At 43.2% G+C, this 21,984-nt stretch overlaps 1 protein-coding gene across 1 annotated transcript in view; it reads left to right on the top strand.

Annotated features, from left to right (window-relative positions):
• Positions 1-21,984, top strand: part of LOC126470573 (facilitated trehalose transporter Tret1-like) — a 284,660-nt gene that overhangs the window by 101,854 nt on the left and 160,822 nt on the right. The window contains exon 2 of the mRNA XM_050098525.1: positions 13,573-13,625. Within this exon, the coding sequence (XP_049954482.1) occupies positions 13,590-13,625 (36 nt within the window). The 5' untranslated portion in view covers positions 13,573-13,589. The remainder of the gene's footprint in view (positions 1-13,572; positions 13,626-21,984) is intronic.

Here is a 21,984-nt window from a genome sequence, read left to right as displayed (position 1 = left end):
GAACAGGTTTCCACTGTAGTACTATATACGTCTACATACGTACTCCACAAGCCACCGTATGGTGCTTGGCGAAGGGTACATTTTACCACTACTGGTAATTTCCTTTCGTGTTCCACTCGGAAACAGAGCGAGGGAAAAACGACTAACTATATACTCCAAATGAGCCGTAACTTCTCTTAGTGGACCTTACGGAGAATGTACGTTGGTGGCAGTCACTGCAGACGCAGGCAGAGGAACATATTCTCAGACCAAGCTCTCTGGAAGAACGCAATCGATAAACAAAAAGCTCTTCAGTGATTCGAGAAGTAATGCAGTTGCACACATTAACACACGCTTATTAATGCAAGGATTTGTGATCCAAAATCCGACCAGTTGACTCGAAAATATAACGGAGCATGGTTAGGTTTGTAACTTCGCCATTTGCACCATTTTCATGTCTACCTGTAGCAAAACAACGAACTCTAACAGGACACAATTCAAAAGATATAAAATCTAGACAACTAAAGTAACTGAAATGACATATAAAACAGTGAAGTACCATAAGCAGTTTTTACACAGATTTTTATGTTACTTTGTGTTATAACATTACAGCCATGTTAGTCGTGTAGCTTTTTTTCCTTCACTGTATCTTAACTGAGTTTGTTATTATTTTACGGGTGTACATGACAGTGGTGTAAATATAGAAGCCAGTTGGTAGTGCAGAACAAAACAAAATTGTTTTATCTAACTGATCAGCCTTTGCTAAAATGACATTATCTTCCTCGGAATTTAATGATGCTGTGCTGACCGACTGTAAGAATTAATGTAACATACAATGTTTTACTAAATTAAAATTTCGGTGTTTGTTGGTAGTCTTAAGTTGTAATTATGTATGATCTTTAGCTAATGATAGGCGCAAGCCTGAAACCACTCGTGCGGAATTAATGTGTTTATTCCTCACAAAATCACTAATTGTTCGTTTTAAGTGTCGACTATCTGTAGCCGGCCGGAGTGGCCGTGCGGTTCTAGGCGCTACAGTCTGGAACCGCGTGACCGCTACGGTCGCAGGTTCGAATCCTGCCTCGGGCATGGATGTGTGTGATGTCCTTAGGTTAGTTAGATTTAAGTAGTTCTAAATTCTAGGGGACTGATGACCACAGCAGTTAAGCCCCATAGTGCTCAGAGCCATTTGAACCATTTTTTTTTTTTTTACTATCTGTAAGCAACTTTTCGCCATGATTGTAAAGGTCGCCGATGATACTACGATGTACATAGCGTTCCGAGTGCTATGACCTACGGCAACTTCTTAGGCGCACACATTGGAACTGAGAATATGAAGTCAAGAAGTAACCTCCACACTGAAGAACAGTTGATTTATACAGTGGCAGAAAAAATGTGGAATGGCGAAGAGGTCAGAAATTGAGGAGCAAGTTCCGACCACTCAGCTGCCCATCCTGATACAGCCGTTCCGTGATTTCTCTAAATCAGTCATACGAAGCCAGCACGGTTCCTTAACAAGGCCCCATCCAGTTTCCTGCGCCGAGCTTGCCTTAGTGCGGAAGTCTGTCTTGAATGACCTCGCCGTCGACAGGACATTAAACTCTGACCTTCCTTTCGTACCAAACGAGTCAGGCGAGCTGGTTGGAGGTGCATGGGCCTACTACTCGAGCAATATAACTTGGCACTGTGCGTGCGGTTCATTGGAGGAAATGTAAGCAGCTGCCATCTCGTAGATGATGAGTTTAGTGTAGAAGGCAGCATACAAAACGAACATGCATATGATTTCAATGGAAGTGATACACGTAACGATTTCTTAAATGATTTTATGCAGTCGACACTGAAATTGTTTTGCTGTAAATTCCAAAATATTGCTACATAATGTCACTGCGAAATGTAGTATTTCTAAATGTTTACAGTGAGCGGAACGACTTCGATACTGGCCAACTTTTGTCGGTTTCTCCGCTCCCAGTATCCCTTTCCCAAAGTGCGAAGTTTCTTGATATAACAAGAACCCGTGGCGTTACTGTTTCAAACACCACCTGATGTGAAGACCTCGGCTATAAACAATGGTAAGGGACAAGTTGGTGATTTCGAGAAATTGCACAGTAAAGAATTCATAAAATCTCATAAATAAGATATTTCAGTGATATTTTAATCACACAAGTCTTTGTTTTCAAATATGTTTACAGTAACGACATATTCTTAAAATGCTAAATGCAGTCAAAAACTTTTATTCTTAAAAATTCATCAAGGGGTACGTTACATTGTTTGCTTGCATACTGAGTACAATTAACATCGGTCAACATTGACTTAAGACTTTACATTTTAGTCGAATGAACGAAACATTACTGCAAATCCTCTAAAAAAAAATTAATGCCTCCCGATTGTTTCAGTTTTTCATACTCAGATTTTAATTTGAAACTTCCTGGCAGATTAAAACTGTGTGCCCGACCGAGACTCCAACTCAGGACCTTTGCCTTTCGCGGGCAAGTGCTCTACCAACTGAGCTACCGAAGCACGACTCACGCCCGGTACCCACAGCTTTACTTCTGCCAGTACCTCGTCTCCTACCTTCCAAACTTTACAGAAGCTCTCCTGCGAACCTTGCAGAACTAGCACTCCTGAAAGAAAGGATATTGCGGAGACATGGCTTAGCCACAGCCTGGGGGATGTTTCCAGAATGAGATTTTCACTCTGCAGCGGAGTGTGCGCTGATATGAAACTTCCTGGCAGATTAAAACTGTGTGCCCGACCGAGACTCCAACTCGGGACCTTTGCCTTTCGCGGGCAAGTGCTCTACCAACTGAGCTACCGAAGCACGACTCACGCCCGGTACCCACAGCTTTACTTCTGCCAGTACCTCGTCTCCTACCTTCCAAACTTTACAGAAGCTCTCCTGCGGACCTCGCTGGAAAAGCGAGGATAGCGCGCTTTGTTTAGAATGGTGGTTCATGTAGAGCAGCGCCGAGAATTAGTAGTCTGCTAACGAGCAGTTCCGTGAGCGTCTACGGAACAGTACTCCTAACATGTCTCGCGCGCCGCTCGTTGGTATTTGTGTGCAGATTCTGGCCACGCCTTGAGTGGGTCTTCGCCCGACGATACGGAAACTCCGAGACAGGGACGAGATGGAACGTCTCAGATCACTCGGAATCCATATACATTATAAAAATGGATGTACGTTGTGTGTGCCTGTGTGTGTGTGTGTGTGTGTGTGTGTGTGTGTGTGTGTGTGTGTGTGTTCAACACTTACTCCTAGACCACTGCAGCCACTTCAACCCGACTTGCTACACGTATTATTTACTCTCTTGAAAGAACTAAAAATGGTTCAAATGGCTCTGGACACTATGGGACTTAACTACTGAGGTCATCGGTCCCCTAGAACTTAGAACTACTTAAACCTAACCAACCTAAGGACATCACACACATCCATGCCCGAGGCAGGATTCGAACCTGCGACCGTAGCGGTCGCGCGGTTCGAGACTGTAGCGCCTAGAACCGCACGGCCACACTGGCCGGCTCTTGAAAGAATTGCTGTGGGGGTAAGACCCAAGTACTATAAAAAGGGTGGGCGTGGGTGTGAAAAAAATCAATGTAGCCCACGACGCGCTAATACCCAAACTATCCGTCCCGCATGAACAATGCCCTTTAAATTTATTACTCCTTTAGTAGTAATTCTATTCGTGACACATTTTTCAGGCGGTATTCACGTATACTACTGAACGTGCCAGCAAAATTATACCCTTCTACGACTCATAGTTCAGGACATAATAGACCATAAACATTGAGTTGCGTGAAAATGAAACTGCTGGACGAAATTCATAGAGATACGGGGAAACTGTGTGTACTGATACATATGAAATTGTTAAAGATATGCGACATGTGCACGAACCGGCAAAGCCACGAACAAAAAGTTCATCTTAAACACAGGGAATGATTTCAATCAAATTTTGCACACATACACTGACGAAAAAAATCGCAAAACCAAAAAATAATTAATTTAGAGTAATCAAATTACGGTAATACATTTGTCTGTGTAACACATTTAAATGATTAACATTGCAATATTACAGGTTAACGTAAACGCGAGATAAGCCATTGCAAATGTGAATTGCTGGTACATGAATAACCAGTGTAAACGCAAGAATGTTGAATGCAGGCACGTAAACGTGTATGCATTGCGTTGTGCAGGTGCCGGACATCAGTTTGTGGGATGGAGTTCCATGCCTGTTGTACTTGGTCGGTCAGCACACGGACGGTTAATGCTATTTGCGGATGACAGTGGAGTTGCCGTCCGATGTTATCCCATATAAGCTCGGCTGTAGACAGATCTGGTGATCGAGCAGGCCAAGGCAACATGTCGACACACTGTAGAGCATACTGGGTAACAACAGTGGTGTGTGGGTGAGCGCTGTCCTGTTGAAAAACACAAACACCCCCCACCTCCGTAATGATGTTCATGAACGGCAGCACAACAGGTCCAATCACCAGATTTGCAGTCTAGGTGCGTGGGGTAACCACGAGATTGCTTCTGCTGTCATACCAAATCGCACCCCGGACAGTAGCTCCAAGTGAAGGTCTCATGTGTCTAGCGCACAGACAGGTTGGCTGCAGGCATTCAACTGGCCACCCTCTAACCAACATACAGCCAACACTGGCACGGAGGGAGAACCAGCTTTCATCAGAAAACACAACATACCTCCACTGTACCCTCAAGTGAGCAAATGAAGGTGGTTTGAGGTCGGTACAATGCACGTTACTCGGCCTGTGGCTCGGAGCTGTCTTTGAAGTAACCGATTTGTAACAGCTCGTTGTGTCACTGCTGCAGACGCAGTAAGATGCGCCAGAGCCATAAGCCGAACACGTTGGCTTCCCTCTTGGACCGGGTTCGATTCCCGGCGGGGTCAGGGATTTTCATCTGCCACGAGATGACTGGGTGTTTGTGTTGTCCTCATAATTTCATCATCATTCATGAAAGTGGCGAGATTGGACTGAGAAAATGTTGGGAATTTGTACGGGCGCTGATAACCGCGCAGTTGAGCGTCCCACAAACCAATCATCATCATATCATCATCATCATCATCATCTCTCTTGGTAGCCCCACGTGGCCGTCCGGAGCCCTGTCTTCTTGCGGCCGTACATTCTCGTGGCCACAGCGCCAGCAATCATCTACAGTGGTTACATTCGTGCCAAGTCTTTCTGCAGTATCGCAGAAGGAACAACCAGCTGCTCATAGCCCTATTAGACGATCTTTCTTCAAAGTCAGTACGGTGTTGCTAATGGCATCTTTGTCGCCTTGAAGGCGTTCTTGACTATCAACTCACCACGTCCAGTCTCAAAGATAACTAACGCTCACGACCGTTGCAGCGTGTATTTAAAACAAACCTGATTCGAGCCCCCATAGCGACGCTACAATCGCCAGTCTTATACGACTGGCGCGAAATTTGAACAGATATTATTTTCCAGGTGAAGAAACACGCCTACCAACTTTCGTTTAAGTCGCACAACTGTTTCTCGGCATTGCGATTTGTTTTCATCAGTGAATTAGTTAATAAAAAAATGGTTCAAATGGCTCTGAGCACTATGCGACTTAACTTCGGAGGTCATCAGTCGCCTAGAACTTAGAACTACTTAAACCTAACTAACCTAAGGACATCACACACATCCATGCCCGAGGCAGGATTCGAACCTGCGACCGTAGCGGTCGCTCGGTTCCAGACTGTAGCGCCACTCCGGCCGGCAATTAGTTAATATCTGGAAAGAAATACTGTGGGGGTAAGAACCCAGTCCTCCTATTGGGCTGTGGGTGATTACGTGGGGAGTGAGGGAGAGAAAAGGAGATGGACAAAGAGAGGGGGAGGAGAAGATGGAATTTGAGAGGGGATGAGCAGGTGGACAGAGGGGGAAGGGAGGGGAAGGAGGGGATGGACGAACGGTAACAGAAGACCGGAATAAATACATAGACGGGCATCAGCTATTTTTAACAACAAACCTCCCTGTGTTCCACAACGACTTTACTGTAGCTTCTGACACAGGAATTTGATGAGCATCTCCGTGGCACACTAGCGATTACTGTACGAATCCATAGAAATGCGATACAGTTGTACCGCTTTGTAACTTATCTACGTACAACAGCATCATGCCCCACTGTTTCACGGATCTCCTAGATCATTTACACATGTCTGGAACAGTGAAGGCCCTGTAAAGCACACTTTGCTTACTTTCACACGTGACGATTTGGCCCCGTTAAGAACGACGTGTTTAGTTCTATCAATGTGTGTGATTATCTACAGCCTTGTGAATCTTCTGGCCGATCAGTGCAGGTTGTTTTTCAAATGACCGCTCTTTACGGAAAACGTGTATTTCCTGCAGAGATTTTGAATAACAGTAACGTCACAATACGAGGGCATAAAACGTGTTCCACAACCATATACTGCCTCCGCAACTCGTGGAGGATTTGTCACGTATATTTATACCATGTTAATAACTCTGCCGAGTGCTTGAGGAGTGGAGTGTTCGTGTTCTTGCGCATGGTGATGGAAACAAAGAAACGGGGAGAGAGAAAACCGATGCCAGCACTTAGTACACAGCTCTTGCAGACTGATTACTGCAAGAGAAGTGTCACATGCTTCATCATTCAGCAGTGTAATGGAACGTAACGTTCTCTCACCGTCAAACCCATCAGGACAAGCAGTAAAAGGGCATCAAGTAGCACATAAAGAGGGGAAATAGTTGTCACATAAAATTAACGATGACTTGCTACATAACACGTGAAAAGGAAATATGTAAACAAATTGCCTTTCCGCAGCTCGTGGTCGTGTGGTAGCGTTCTCGCTTCCCACACCCGGGTTCCCGGGATCGATTCCCGGCGGGGCCAGCGATTTTCTCTGCCTCGTGATGACTGGGTGTTATGTGATGTCCTTAGGTTAGTTAGGTTTAAGTAGTTCTAAGTTCTAGGGGACTGATGACCATAGATGTTAAGTCCCATAGTGCTCAGAGCCATTTGAACCATTTTGAACCAAATTACCTGTATTGGACAACAATTCAGTTATTTCATTTGAGTGCTTAGAAACATACTGGTTTTGAGCACCCCTTTCTAAAAACACAATAAAATATGAGAATACCAGAAATAAAAATTCGAAACGAGGTCGATATGAAACTGGAAGAATACTTTCAGTAACGTAATCGCATAAGAATATAAGACGAATGCTGATACTGTGCAGGAAAGTATTTCCTTGTTACACGTCCCCGCCACCCATTTAGATTTACTTATCGCTGACTGAGCGATAACAAACATTGAAGAGGACACGATTCTGAGCGTCATTGATTAATCACAAGGAAATCACGTAAGGACTGACGATAAATATCAGGAATACGTGTAACTTTCCAGTGAAAGAGTTTTGCTGTCGATCGCACAAACGTCCAGTAACAGACTGAAAAGATAACTGCGGAAGTGGAAGTCGGCAGTGAGGTCGCAGCGTCGTAAATAAGCGACTCAGCTTACGCGCAGTTGTAAAGGTTCAGTCACATAGGGCGAAAACACACACACACACACACACACACACACACACACACGGTCGTTCGTCTTGGTAAATCAAGGTTCCCCCCCTCCGGTCACCAGCTGCTCTGGAATAAGGCCAGGGACGCCTCCATTCACTAATGTCTGCTCTGGTTCGTAATTGTCTCGCTACTTCCTGTCAACCACGCATTTTCTAGAAAGCTCCTTACTAGGAATTGCTGTAACCGCAGTCTCACACTTTTGGCGAAGATAACAAAGACACCCCAGTCGTTAACGTAACTTACGTTCTCAGCAGTCCTGCTTCTTACAGACTAAATGTTTGCTTAATTTTATCCATTGTTTTTCAGTGTTTCGTCCGCGACTGTTTTACTTTCGTAAAATGAAGAACAAACCGCCTTCGGTCACAAGTTGCGTTTATTTACTACACTATGCATTTCGAGCCCTGGAGGCTCATCTTCAGGTCCTTTTTAGTGATTTACATCAGGTTTTTTAGTTGTTTGCCTGTTGATATTACATTTTTGTTACAAAATCGTATATTGTAGATATAAGTTTAACAGCGTTAATAATATGAAAATAACTTACAGTTTAACATTGTATGATGTCTGCTTCTGTTGTGCAGTTGGTATACACAATATACATGTTTAATTTTGCAGTTCATACTGGGATATATACATAGTCACACACTTTTTCGCACATTGTAGTAGCCGAACGTAAACATGCCAAAGATTCTCGTTCATATAGATGTTCTACTTCTAAATATAACCGATTTTCTTGTTTCACAGAAGATAATATGATATAGTATTATTAGTACACAGGTATTACTAAAATAATTATTTGTCACCATGTTGTAGGTTGTCAGCTGTTTGTACTATTATAGATTTGATTCCTCAGGAAAAAATAAACTTTTAAAGGTGTAGAAAAAATTGTGGCTGTTAAACTCTGTTTGTTCATTCAACAAGTTTTCGGAATATTTTTCTTTGTGTAGCATTATTTCTGACTGTTCTAGTAGATTAAGTTTTTTACTGTTGGGTTCTGTGCGAAGTACAGTTAGGCTGTTGTGGATGTCGTCAAGTCTGTGTTTATTAGTATACATGGGGTTAACTATTTTAGATTTTTCAAAATGGTTTAGTCAAAAGGCTTCGGTGTGTTCTTTATACAGTGTGTGGAAGGTTCTTCTAGTTTTTCCTACGTAAAATTCAGGGCAACTGTTACACTGTAATTTATATATTCCACTGTGTTGTGTTATTGGCTTGTTTGTGTTCACTGTGTGAAGTAAGTGGTATCCAAGTTTGCTGTTTGTGGAGAAAGATATTTTAATATTGTTTTTTTTTACTAAGTTAACAACTGCTCCAAAAGTTTGTTTCAATGCCCGGTGAATCCTAGGACTTTCGTCTGTCACTTATCACTTCTTTCGTCTTTGTCAATGAATTTCGAGTTGAATAGGAGTATCTACGTTAAACTGAACGTTTCCCAGTAAGGGGTGGGAAGTCAGTCCAAAGGTCGGAGGAGAGCAACAGCATACCATCTCCAATGGGACCATGTTTAGTAAGGCGCTGTTGAGCTCAAACCAACCTTTGGGTTGATGACCCTTTTTTACGATATGTGGGTCGTCGATGCTTTGGAATGTTCGGTACCAAGGAACTAAATGGGAGCATTATGACATGTCATGTGTCAAGAACGCATGAAAGACCAATTTAAGTCTGTGATGCGACATATAGTATTTATTTTTGCAACTCTTGATGTACGAATAAGTACTGATTTTGTACTGATAACGTAACTGTACGGATCTGCAACATTAATCGTATGTTCGTTCCATTGTCTGTTATATATGCTACAAATGTATACTTCTATACCAACTGCTCTGGAATAAGGCCAGGGACGCCTCCATTCATTAATGTCTGCTCTGGTTTGTAATTGTCTCGCTACTTCCTGTCAACCACGCATTTTCTAGGAAGCTCCTTACTCGGAATTGCTGCAACCGCAGTCCCACACTTCTGGCGAAGATAACAGAGACACCCCAGTCGTTAGCGTCCGCTGCTAACCGACCGCTTTCCACGAAGTGGGTTCGGGGCTGTTTCTTAGCTAAGCTTGACATGGTACCACGGTGCTTTAGCTTTTCATGTTTGACCGTGCCATATTCTGGCATGTATTAGTTTATTTTATGCTTCCGAAGAAGGCTAGATTACTCTAGCTGAAACCTGGGAAAAGACTAGTAACATTTTGCAACTGAGGCGGATTTTTGACATATTAATTTATCACAGTTGCTGACAGGGCTGCAAAACGTTAAAAATTCTTGAATATTTTTCTCCTTTGTCACATTCATCAATACAAATCTATTTTCTCCCTCTTCATTAGTCACTTTATGGAGGAAAGTTTCTAGGTGGAACAAAGGCAACCGCTATTTGTTTCTTTCATTACATTGGTTCATGCCTGAGCAATACAATGACGTTCGCATCATTGCAAAAGAAGCTTCATAAAAGAGCTTTATCCAGCAGATGTGTTTACGTTACCATCAGTCGTATAACAGCAGATGAACTATGGATAGCAACAGCACTGGAACTGCCAATAAATGGGCAAAAAACAACAATGATGAAACAGAAATTTATCATTTCCCCTTTACTTGGGTCTCAGAAGTAGAGCATATACGAAACAACAAGCTTTTAGCATATCTATAACTGTCCTAAGCTTGTAACCGCACCGATGATCTGAGGGGAAAGAAACGACATAGACGCTGCAAAATTGTGCACTTGTTAAATATGATGGACTGGGGGTGGTCTCCTTCAAAGTAGGACCAATTTGAGCTCACACACATTTACATTCATTCCTTCCCCTTCTGAACATATTTTTGAATACGGATTCCGTGTGGCTGCACTCGAACTATTCGTTTGCAGCAGAGCGCGAAAGCACGTCTGACGAATGATAGTAGGCACATGGTCACGTAATTATGAATTAACAGAAACGTTGAAGCATTCGAAAGGCCCTGAAAATCTGGTTAGTCTGGTAAAAGGCATTTTAATGGTGTTATTGAAAGTTTCCGAGCATAATATCCGAGAAATGCACTAAAACTGAAAGTAAAGACTGCAGGAATGGACTATTGTTGTGTTAATACAGCCAAGCACCTGTCGCTGTAAGAACGAAAGGACAATCTTACTGAGATAAAATGGATTTCTTTTTGGCCCTACTTTACACGACCCTGATTCAGATTCATCAATTATTTTTGTAAACAGGTCTGTATGCTGGTTTATAGCATATCAGTAGGTGATTACGATAAGTATTTCGTATGAGTGTTTATAGCTATGTTGAAGTTAACAGCCTTTGTGCAACAAAAAAATGGTTCAAATGTCTCTGAGCACTATGGGACTTAACTACTGAGGTCATCAGTCCCCTAGAACTTAGAACTACTTAAACCTAACTAACCTAAGGACATCACACACATCCATGCCCGAGGCAGGATTCGAACCTGCGACCGTAGCGGTCCCGCGGTTCCAAACTGACGCGCTTAGAACCGCACGGCCACACCGGCCGGCTTTGTGCAAACAAGTAAACAGTCGAAAAGCTTGATACAAAGGCGCAGCCTGGCATGATTCGGCCGTCTTGCCTCTCTGTTTCAGCAAAGTTCTCAGATATTTAGGTGAAAAGCTCCAACACCAACATTAACAAGCGTTGTATCACTGTAAACATGTTTTCAAGTAATTTCGAATACTATTGGAAATAAGTACATTATTCTATTTATAAAAACATACTTGCTTCAATTTGAGACATAAGTTAAAAAGTATTATCCATACAGCATTTCGTCATTTGCCGAAATCCTCCCTTCAACATCTTGAACCGCTCACGAAATAAATGGATTTCGTGTTTCAGGTTACTCGCCCTGAATATGCTTCAGTATGAAATTCACACTATTTTAAGGTCCTGCATTTTAGTAAATAATTGTCATTTAAACAAGGGTGTTATAGGAGTAATAAATAAATGCTCGTTAAGGTGGATACGAATGGGAGAATCTTCACGTAAAACTTTATGATCGTTGTAACAATTTCCTCATAAAATGGACAGAGACGGTACGGATTACAAACGGGACACCTCATACGCGACGACCAGTACAGTCGGCTCCTCAAAAGCGAAGCAGAATGATGAAGGGGAGAGGGGTTGAGTTGGAGACTGCACAGGCACACAAGATGACAAACTCGAGTTCCCGCGCGCGTCTGCAGCTGATTGGGTGAAACGAGAGGGCACCGGTAAGTGAAAGCCCGGCGGATGATCCGCCTGCGGCTTCCCATCGCCACACGCGCCGTTTTCTTGCCGGCTGTTCCCGACGCTTTCGCCGTTTATTGCTCCATCATGAGCCACTTCGCTACCACTTAATCACAATGATTTACTACTGTGGAACTTGGGAACGAGAGCGGCCATCAAAATAGGACCTTAGTTTGTCACCAGCGTCGCTGGTAAGCCGAAGGGATTCCTCCGTGGACGTCGCAATTGCAAATTTTGAATTCCTAGTGTTGCAGTGCCATACTAGGCTAAAGATGCCTATCGCAAAGCCTCATACATAGGCTAATGTGAACGATTTGTTAACCACACGTCACGAGGTGGTTGTACGTACTGTACACAGTAAGTGCACTGCAGCAAAACATTTCTTGTGCTGACCAGCTCGTGGAGATTATTTACTATAACTGAATTTATTATTTAAAATATGGCACTTCTTTCAGTGCATCAAACCAATACGACAGGCTACTCTTCGATTAAAATAACTTTGTGATCGACGCTTCATTGTGTTCATTGGTAAGGTGTCAGCCGCTAGCAAATCTTGGTTCTTTCTCGAGTGCAACGTGTTCGCAATGTTGCCTGAATTGCAGGTTCATGGTTAGATTTGACAAATTTATCGTGTAACCGAAATTTAACGGATTCCTTTTAGCACTCATATGAAAGACCTCAGAACACTTTTCGTTATTTTGGGTCAACACACGGCCGAATATCGTCTCCTCAAATGCATGCGCAAACACGTCTTTGTCTACAACTTGGGCGCTCTCACTGGGTTTCCATTCATTAAATTTCTTCCAGTTATGATCACACCCGTTGCTTTCTATCCACTGCATCCTGATGCACCATACATTTAACGATTGTCTGCAAGTTCCTGTAAGGGATGATGATGACGATGATGTTTGGTTTGTGGGGCGCTCCACTGCGGGTTTCATCAGCGCCCGTACAAAGTCACAATTTTTTTACAGCCCGAATTTTGTACACAGTCCAGTCTAACCACTGTCACGAGTGATGATGATGATAATGATGAAATGATGAGGACAACACAATCACCCAGTCCCCGGTCAGAGAAAATCGCCAACCCCGCCGGGAATCGAACCCGGGACCCCGTGACCAGAGGCAGCAACGCTAGCCACTAGACCACGAGCTGCGGACTGTAAGGGATGAGGCTGTATCTTCGACGATCAGTCGTGAATTGTAAATAGTTGGGTACCTCCATCGTGGAAACATCACAGACAATTAAGTAAATGCTTGGAATAACAGAAGTAATGCGGGCACGTATGTAATGACAAGTGTCAACCATTACAGTTCGCATACGCAGTTATAAACGTCGAAAGTAAGGAAATCTGGAAATTTGTGGTAAGGTCTTATGGAACCAAACTACTTAGGTCATCTCGGTCCCTAAGCCTACACGCTACTTAACCTAACTTAAGCTAACTTACGCCATGGACAACACACACACCCATGCCCGAGGGAGGTCTCGAACCTCCGACTGGGGGGAGGGGGGGGGGAGCAGCACGGACCGTGACAAGGCGCCTAAGACCGCGCGGCTACCAGGTGCGGCCTCGAAAGTAAGGGTGTCCTATAGTTCAAGCATCTGACAACACGAGGAGTTGTAAATTCATTTAGTCCATGATACTGTTATAATTTTCCTATCCACTGTATCAGGGACATAAACTATAGTCTTTACCAGATCTTCAGTATTGTTTATGAAGATCTATAAAATTGTCTTCTGCTTCTAACCAAACAAAACTCGAATACCAACTAACTATCCAATATGACACTGAAAAATTGTATCGTTTCTTTTTTCTTTTTTACAGATATTCAGATATTCGACATGGTTTACAAGATAAAAATCAGTTGCAACCATAACGTAAGTAGAGCTTATAAATTAATATTTTTTAAGAAACGTCTGAAATTCTGAGTTCCAGCAGTATAGTGGCTGAAAAGCTGTTCATGTTCTTGAGACGTAGGCTTCCAGGTGAATTCTAAGCCTCCTCCCACGTACTAAAATTTAATGTCCTTAACTGTTTTCCGAACTGCCCTGAAAGGTAAAGAATACTGAAAGAAATTCAGGATATAAAGTTTTTATGCGACAGTTCTGTTTACTCTCAAACTGTGCGAAATTACAAGATTACACTTATTCCATAGGATTCAGTCTCAACGACACAAAACTTTTTTTATCTTCTCTACATAGAATTTAGACCGTTCTGATTTTTACTTCAGCGCCATCAAATTCCTATCTGTGCCCACTGAGTGCAGCGTATGTGTATTCGGTTCTGCAGTCGAAATTTACGCCGCGTATAGCAAAACTGCTCTTTGACGATGACTGAATTGCTGGAGCTTGCTGGAACAGCAGTCTACGTCCGGGGACGAAGTACTTTCAAGCTGCATGATGAAACCTGCAAAACGAAATATCTTCTACACTGCATCTGGAGCATGATAATTAATGTACTTGCAACCAACTAAAATGTGGTATTAATGCTCAATGTAATCGCTGTTGTAGCAGAGGAGCGGGATGTTGTCACTCAGTGGAAGAAATTTTACCGAATGTGTAATGTGACACTTCAATAGTGGACTATTCGTGTATGGTTTAGCACTCGGGAATGTTAACGACAGTAGTTAGTAACACTTCAATAATTACCATTCACGTAAAATCTCTATTTCATCCAGTGGATATTGGGAGGAGTAGGTGGAATGAAACACATCGTTTTACAAAGAACTGATATAGTATGTCATTGGGCATTGGTTCCCATTCAAATCATTATCTACACTGCACCCTCTACTCATTGTACGAGTCTGTAATAGGAATGTAGAAAAACTTTGCCGTTCCAAAGCTAGCAACGTTAACACCATACTGAATAGTCTCTATTGTAGGTCGTGTTTTATACTGTCAGTATCTACACTGTCACTTGGCTGGGCTCACGCCGCTGAAACTGTCTGCCAGCGGAAAACGCGACCCAGGAGGCTTCACTTTGGTTGCGCTCACGAGCTTGCAACTCCCTGAATAAACTTTGATCAGATTAAAACCACTTAACTGACGGCTTTCTTCCTGATACCACTGCAGAGGAGAGCATTGACCGAGGCCAGTGTCTGGTTGTGTATTATGTGGCAGGGAGCAACGTCTACGAAACCATTGGAACTTCGGAATCCCTGCAGATTTTTTTATCATTTGTTGTATTTCAACAAATATCTTTATTCGTTCGAACAGTGCCTAGAAATCAACTGAAATTTTCGGTACCCTACTCCTCGGTGCATCAGAGAGAACCTTCGTAGGTTACAAATAACTGACAAATCATAGTATTATTCATGAGTTAACGACGGGTCTCTCTTGTGCTGTGTTTTACATACCACTGGGAAATTCCTTAACACATGCTTTCGACCGTAACATAACTGCGATCATCTATCTCGAGCGAATATCACGCCGTGAATTAAACTGAAAGTGGGAAATGACCCCATTTGATAAAAGACACACAATAATGATGATACGTCACGACGTCGCCACATTGTTGGAGTGGTAGCTGTACTCTCGTACTGGAAATTACACTTATTTTTCATGAATGATTGATTCCATACATATAATTACATTCACTTTACTAAACTTTGGCTAGCTCTCAAATGTGGAGGAATGTATGAACTTCTAAGCCAAATGTTGCGAACCATTTCCATGGCTGTCCGTGGTAATTCCCTTCTAAGCGTACTTTGTCATCTGTGTCACGTGAATGGCTGTGAAGAGCGCTTGTGCTGTGTGGAGTTGTTTTCCATTTGCGTTTTTATAGACGAGTAGCCGGCCGATGTGGCCGTGCGGTTCTAGGCGCTTCAGTCTGGAACCGCGTGACCGCTACGGTCGCAGGTTCGAATCCTGCCTAGGGCATGGATGTGTGTGATGTCCTTAGGTTAGTTAGGTTTAAGTAGTTCTAAGTTCTAGGGGACTGATGACCTCAGAAGTTAAGTCGCATAGTGCTCAGAGCCATTATAGACGAGTACGGAATGAAAGAAAGGTAGAGGGTGTAATCTTCTCTTTAACATTTCCGATGTTTTCGTCGAACTTAACGCCTTTTTCCGGCGAATGAATCACATGTCACATTGTCAAATGCTCTTAATTGACGTTCCCATTTTCAAGAAGGGTCATAAATCAGATGCGAATAATTATAGGCCTATTTCGCTTACGTCAATCTGTTGTAGAATAATGGAACATGTTTTGTGTTCTCGTATTATGACGTTCTTAGATAATACAAATCTCCTTCATCATAACCAACATGGATTCCGCAAACAGAGATCATGTGAAACTCAGCTCGCCCTATTTGCCCAAGAAATTCACAGTGCCGTAGATACTGGCGAGCAGATTGATGCCGTATTCCTGGACTTCAGGAAGGCATTTGATACTGTTCCGCACTTACGTTTAGTGAAAAAAATACGAGCTTACGGAATATCGGACCAGGTTTGTGATTGGATTCAGGATTTCCTAGAAGAAAGAACACAACATGTCATTCTTAACGGTTCAAAATCTGCAGATGTAGAGGTAATTTCGGGAGTACCGCAGGGAAGCGTGATAGGACCTTTATTGTTTACAATATACATAAATGACTTAGTTGACAACATCGGTAGCTCCGTGAGGCTATTTGCAGATGACACGGTTGTCTACAAGAAAGTAGCAACATCAGAAGACTCGTACGTACTCCAGGAGGACCTGCAGAGGATTAATGCATGGTGCGACAGCTGGCAGCTTTCCCTAAACGTAGATAAATGTAATATAATGCGCATACATAGGGGCAGAAATCCATTCCAGTACGATTATGCCATAGGTGGTAAATCATTGGAAGCGGTAACGACCGTAAAATACTTAGGAGTTACTATCCGGAGCGATCTGAAGTGGAATGATCACATAAAACAAATAGTGGGAAAAGCAGGCGCCAGGTTGAGATTCATAGGAAGAATTCTAAGAAAATGTGACTCATCGACGAAAGAAGTAGCTTACAAAACGCTTGTTCGTCCGATTCTTGAGTATTGCTCATCAGTATGGGACCCTTACCAGGTTGGATTAATAGAAGAGATAGACATGATCCAGCGAAAAGCAGCGCGATTCGTCATGGGGACATTTAGTCAGCGCGAGAGCGTTACGGAGATGCTGAACAAGCTCCAGTGGCGGACACTTCAAGAAAGGCGTTACGCAATACGGAGAGGTTTATTATCGAAATTACGAGAGAGCACATTCCGGGAAGAGATGGGCAACATATTACTACCGCCCACATATATCTCGCGTAATGATCACAACGAAAAGATCCGAGAAATTAGAGCAAATACGGAGACTTACAAGCAGTCGTTCTTCCCACGCACAATTCGTGAATGGAACAGGGAAGGGGGGATCAGATAGTGGTACAATAAGTACCCTCCGCCACACACCGTAAGGTGGCTCGCGGAGTATAGATGTAGATGTAGATGTAGATGTAAAATGCAGAGAGATTTGATATTCAAAAACGAAGGAACGAAGATTAGAATTTGATGTCTTGTCCACTACGAGGTTATAAAAGACGAATCACAAGCTCGGGAGGGGAAGAAAATAGGCCGCGTTCTTTTCACAGGAACATTCCTGTCATTTACCTTAAAGGAATTAAAGAAATCAAAGAAAAATTAAAAGTAGATGGTCGGACAGTCGCACAATGTGCTCTGAAGAATTGTACGCCACTATCTCTTTTCCCCTGTCAGGAAACGTAAGACTCACTCTGAAGAAAGGACACTGCGATAAGCCGAGTCATAGTTTCTGCGCGTCGAGGCAATTGTCCCGACAGTGAAAACAACCAATTAGAACGGCGTCTAAAGACAGTTATGAAAAACAATATGTTGTACGACGTTGACAAGGAGCGAGCATAAACATATCGGGAAGGCAGTAACAAAGGGTACTAGTTTTACTACTCGCGTTGTGAAGTCAAACGTAGTGAGTAAAGCTCACTGAGCAAAGAGACAGGTTTTAGTGTGCTGGGATATCGCCAACCATAGTACTTGAGTTCTTAGAATAATCTTTCACAGATAACACTCATTACTGAGATGAATGTTATTACTTTCTCCCCAGTGCAGTCGCTGTTTTTCGAGTGATAAAGAGCAATTGGTATCTACATCTGCAATCCGCAAGCTACCTCACTGTGTGTGGCGTAGAGTTCTTCTTGTACCACTCTCTCCCCCCGCCAGCACCCTCCCCCCCCCCCTCTCCACCCGCCCTGACGCTTCTCACAGCACCAGCGTTTTTCCCTGTTCCATTCACGAGTGGTGCGAGGGTAGAACGATTTTCAGTAGAGCTCTGAATTAGTTCTACACTGCTGGCCATTAAAATTGCTACACCAAGAAGAAACGCAGATGATAAACGGGTATTCATTGGACAAATATATTATACTAGAACTGATATGTGATTACATTTTCACGCAATTTGGGTGCATAGATTCCGAGAAATCAGTACCCAGAACAACCACCTCTGGCCGTAATAACGGCCTTGATACGCCTGGGCATTGAGTCAAATAGAGCTTGGATGGCCCATGCAGCTTCAACACGATACCACCGTTCATCAAGAGTAGTGACTGGTGTATTGTGACGAGCCAGTTGCTCGGCCACCATTGACCAGACGTTTTCAGTTGGTGAGAGATCTAGAGAATGTGCTGGACAGGGCAGCAGTCGAGCATTTTCTGTATCCAGAAAGGTCCCTACAGGACCTGCAACATGCGGTCGTGCATTATCCTGCTAAAATGTAGGTTTTCGCAGGGATCGAATGAAGGGCAGAGCCACAGGTCGTAACACATCTGAAATGTAACGTCCACTGTTCAAAGTGCCGTCAATGCGAACAAGAGGTGACCGAGACGTGTAACCAATGGCACCCCATACCATCATGCCGGGTGATACGCCAGTATGGTGATGACGAATACACGCTTCCAATGTGCGTTCACCGCGATGTCGCCAAACACGATTGCCACCATCGTGATGCTGTAAACAGAACCTGGAGTCACCCGAAAAAATGGCGGTTTGCCATTCGTGCACCCAGGTTCGTCGTTGAGTACACCATCGCAGGCGCTCCTGTCTGTGATGCAGCGTCAAGGGTAACCGCAGTCATAGTCTCCGAGCTGATAGTCCATGCTGCTGCAAACGTTGTCGAACTGTTCGTGCAGATGGTTGTTGTCTTGCAAACGTCCCCATCTGTTGACTCAGGGATCAAGACGTGGCTGAACGATCCGTTGCAGCCATGCGGATAAGACGCCTGTCATCTCGGCTGCTAGTGATACGAGGCCATTGGTATCCAGCACGGCGTTCCGTATTACCCTCCTGAACCCACCGATTCCATATTTTGCTAACAGTCATTGGATCCCGACCAACGCGAGCAGCAATGTCGTGATACGATGAACCGCAATCGCAATAGGCTACAATCCGACCTTTATCAAAGTCGGAAACGTGATGGTACGCATTTCTCATCCTTACACGAGGCATCACAACAACGTTTCAGCAGGCAACGTCAGTCAACTGCTGTTTGTGTACGAGAAATCGGTTGGAAACTTTCCTCATGCCGGCACGTTGTAGGTATCGCCACCGGCACCAACCCTGTGTGAATGTTCTGAAAAGCTATTCATTGGCATATCACAGCATCGTCTTCCTGTCCGTTAAATTTCGCGTCTGTAGCACATCATCTTCGTGGTGTAGCTATTTTAATACCCAGTAGTGTAATTTCACGGATTTTGTCGTAGTGGTCATGTCACGATACGTACGTGGGAGGAAGTAATACGTTTCACGACTCTTCCTGGAACGTACTGTCGCGCGGAGTTTCAGTAGTAAAACTCTCCGTGGTGCACAATGCCTCCCTTGTAGCATCTGCCACTGGAGTTTGTTGAGCATCGTCGTAACGCTCTTGCACCGACTAAACGATCCCTTGAAGAATCGTGCCTGTGCTCGTTGGATTCAGTCTATCTCTTCTATTAATCTCATCTGATGATGGTCGCAGACTGCTGACCAACACTTAGGAATCGGTTGAACAAGTGTTTCGTAATTCTGTTGTTTCGTTGGTGAATTACATTTCCTTAACACTGCTCCAACGAATCTGAGTCCGGTATATGTTTTTCCTAGTATTTGTCGCAGAAGTTGAGAATGCCGCTTCAGTTGTAAACTACTTTATTTTCACAAGACCGGTTTCGGACTTCTAAGCCCTTCCTCAGGTGTCGTAGCTGTACCGCGTGTACAAGGCTTGGTGTGCTGCCTTTGAGCCTGACACCTGAGGATGGGCTTATAACAGTCCGAAACCGTTCGTGTAAAAATAAAGTAATTTGCAACTGAAGCAGTATTCTCAACCTCTGCTATAATGCTCAGTTGCGGATGTTCTGCCAGCAAGATTGTTCCTAGTATTTGTTTTATATTGTCATACCAGTTTAGGGCATTCCATATCGTTATTCCTAGGTACTCACCGTTTTGTTATATACATGAAAGGTATTCGAAGTTGCGAATATGAACATCCATCAGCTGTATAAGGGAATGACGACAATGAAAATCTCGATCCTAGATTTCCCTCTTTACGCGAGCGGTCGCATTAACCGCTTTGGCTAACCGTGCACGACACATGACGAGACCCAAACTTCCATGTGCCGTCATTTCTGCGTCACAACCTGTACTCGTACACACATGATGTAATTCCCGTGCAGGGGAAGACATTTTAACTGATAATCGCTGCCTGTTTTCGGCATGTCCGAAGGAACATTGCCTCGTTCTCCTTAACAATACAGGCACTGCAATATCGTATTTTTGTTATATGATGCAGACGCATTACTCCAAGTGATATTTCGAAGTTCTAACCGTATAACATTTTACTCTCACACAATGAAACGCAATTTTCAGTGAGCGGAGATACTAGCTAATAGTGAGAGTAGAGTTTGCCAGAAATTAAATTCGACAGTAGTGTTGTTCGACCCGACTTGCTTTCCTTTAATTTTATAAGAAATTATTGTACTGGAACACCGGAGTCCATTACTCCTCAAACGAATTTTTATTCCACACCTTCCTCGAAACCATATATGGCTATACTAGATGCAGACGTCGACTGAGCAGTATCAATAAAGACGATGACGTTATAGCAAACAAATTCCGAAGATAATAATGTTGTCGATATTGTGCAGTTTTGATACTCCATAGTTTTACTGTGATCTTTGGGACTTAGACGTACTCATTCCTTTCTGCAAATGACAGGATAACAAAAAAGATGGCTGTAATTTTGCTGAGTGCTGTTTAATGATCAGATTTTAGCGAACTGCAGGCGACGTAGAGGTGATAAGTTACTTAATACTCACCAACAATTCTGGCTAAATATACCGAATTCTCTCTTTGAGCTTCATTGACATGAATATCAGTTGTGAGCATACAATTACCTTTTCCACATGACACCACGAATATACGTATTTATTTCCTGGATTATCGAGGAGCTGGGACTTGGGACTCCATCGCTCTCCTGCGACATCTCACCCGCCCAGTTGTAGCTATTCCTTAAAGGTCTCTGCATGTTTCAGCACCTCAGGGAGTGAAACCGAATTCCCTAACGATCCTTATGCGGGTTCCACAAGTGTTAAGCTCCTGGTTCTCTCTCCATTTTAGCTTAACACTTTTAGCTAGCCAAACCGACAAAATCGTTTCCAGACTGCAAAGTGGTATAAATAGAGTATAAATGCGCTACTAGCTTATTACAATATAAGATTGAAGTAAGGGCATGTTTCTTAGAATAGGGAGCTTATTCACGACCAGTTCCCGAAAGACAATTTGAATCAAAGTTACTAGAGCATGGAAAGACTAACTACATACGTCACAGAATGCTGATAAACTGTTTTAAAGTTAAAAGAAAAACTTTAAAAAATAAATACAGCAACAAAATTTTTGTCTTAGTTTACAACAATAAATAGACAGCGAGAAATTACTGTGCAGAACAGGCTGCTCTGAACTGGTCAGAATGTTTCTCGAAAAGAGATAATTACGATGTCTAGACTGTTTCTTTGTACCACTTTCATCCAGCTTCGGTTACGGGTATTTTGTGACAAAAATAACGGAGGGTGACTGATGAATTAGGCAGAAACATGTATCTTTGAGGGGTTGACTCTTAAGTTCTGTCTATCACTAGTTTTATCCATTCCTTCCAACATCCGTACACGCTTTCCTGAACTGCGCAATCGAAAAAGCACTCGCAACGAAAGGTTGATGACTGAGTTGGAACGCAAACCAAACGT

The sequence above is a fragment of the Schistocerca serialis genome, chromosome 3, assembly GCF_023864345.2.
Source record: "Schistocerca serialis cubense isolate TAMUIC-IGC-003099 chromosome 3, iqSchSeri2.2, whole genome shotgun sequence".
NCBI lineage: Eukaryota > Metazoa > Arthropoda > Insecta > Orthoptera > Acrididae > Schistocerca > Schistocerca serialis.
Note: the sequence above shows the minus strand (reverse complement) of the source record. Positions and strands in the feature narration are given on the sequence as shown.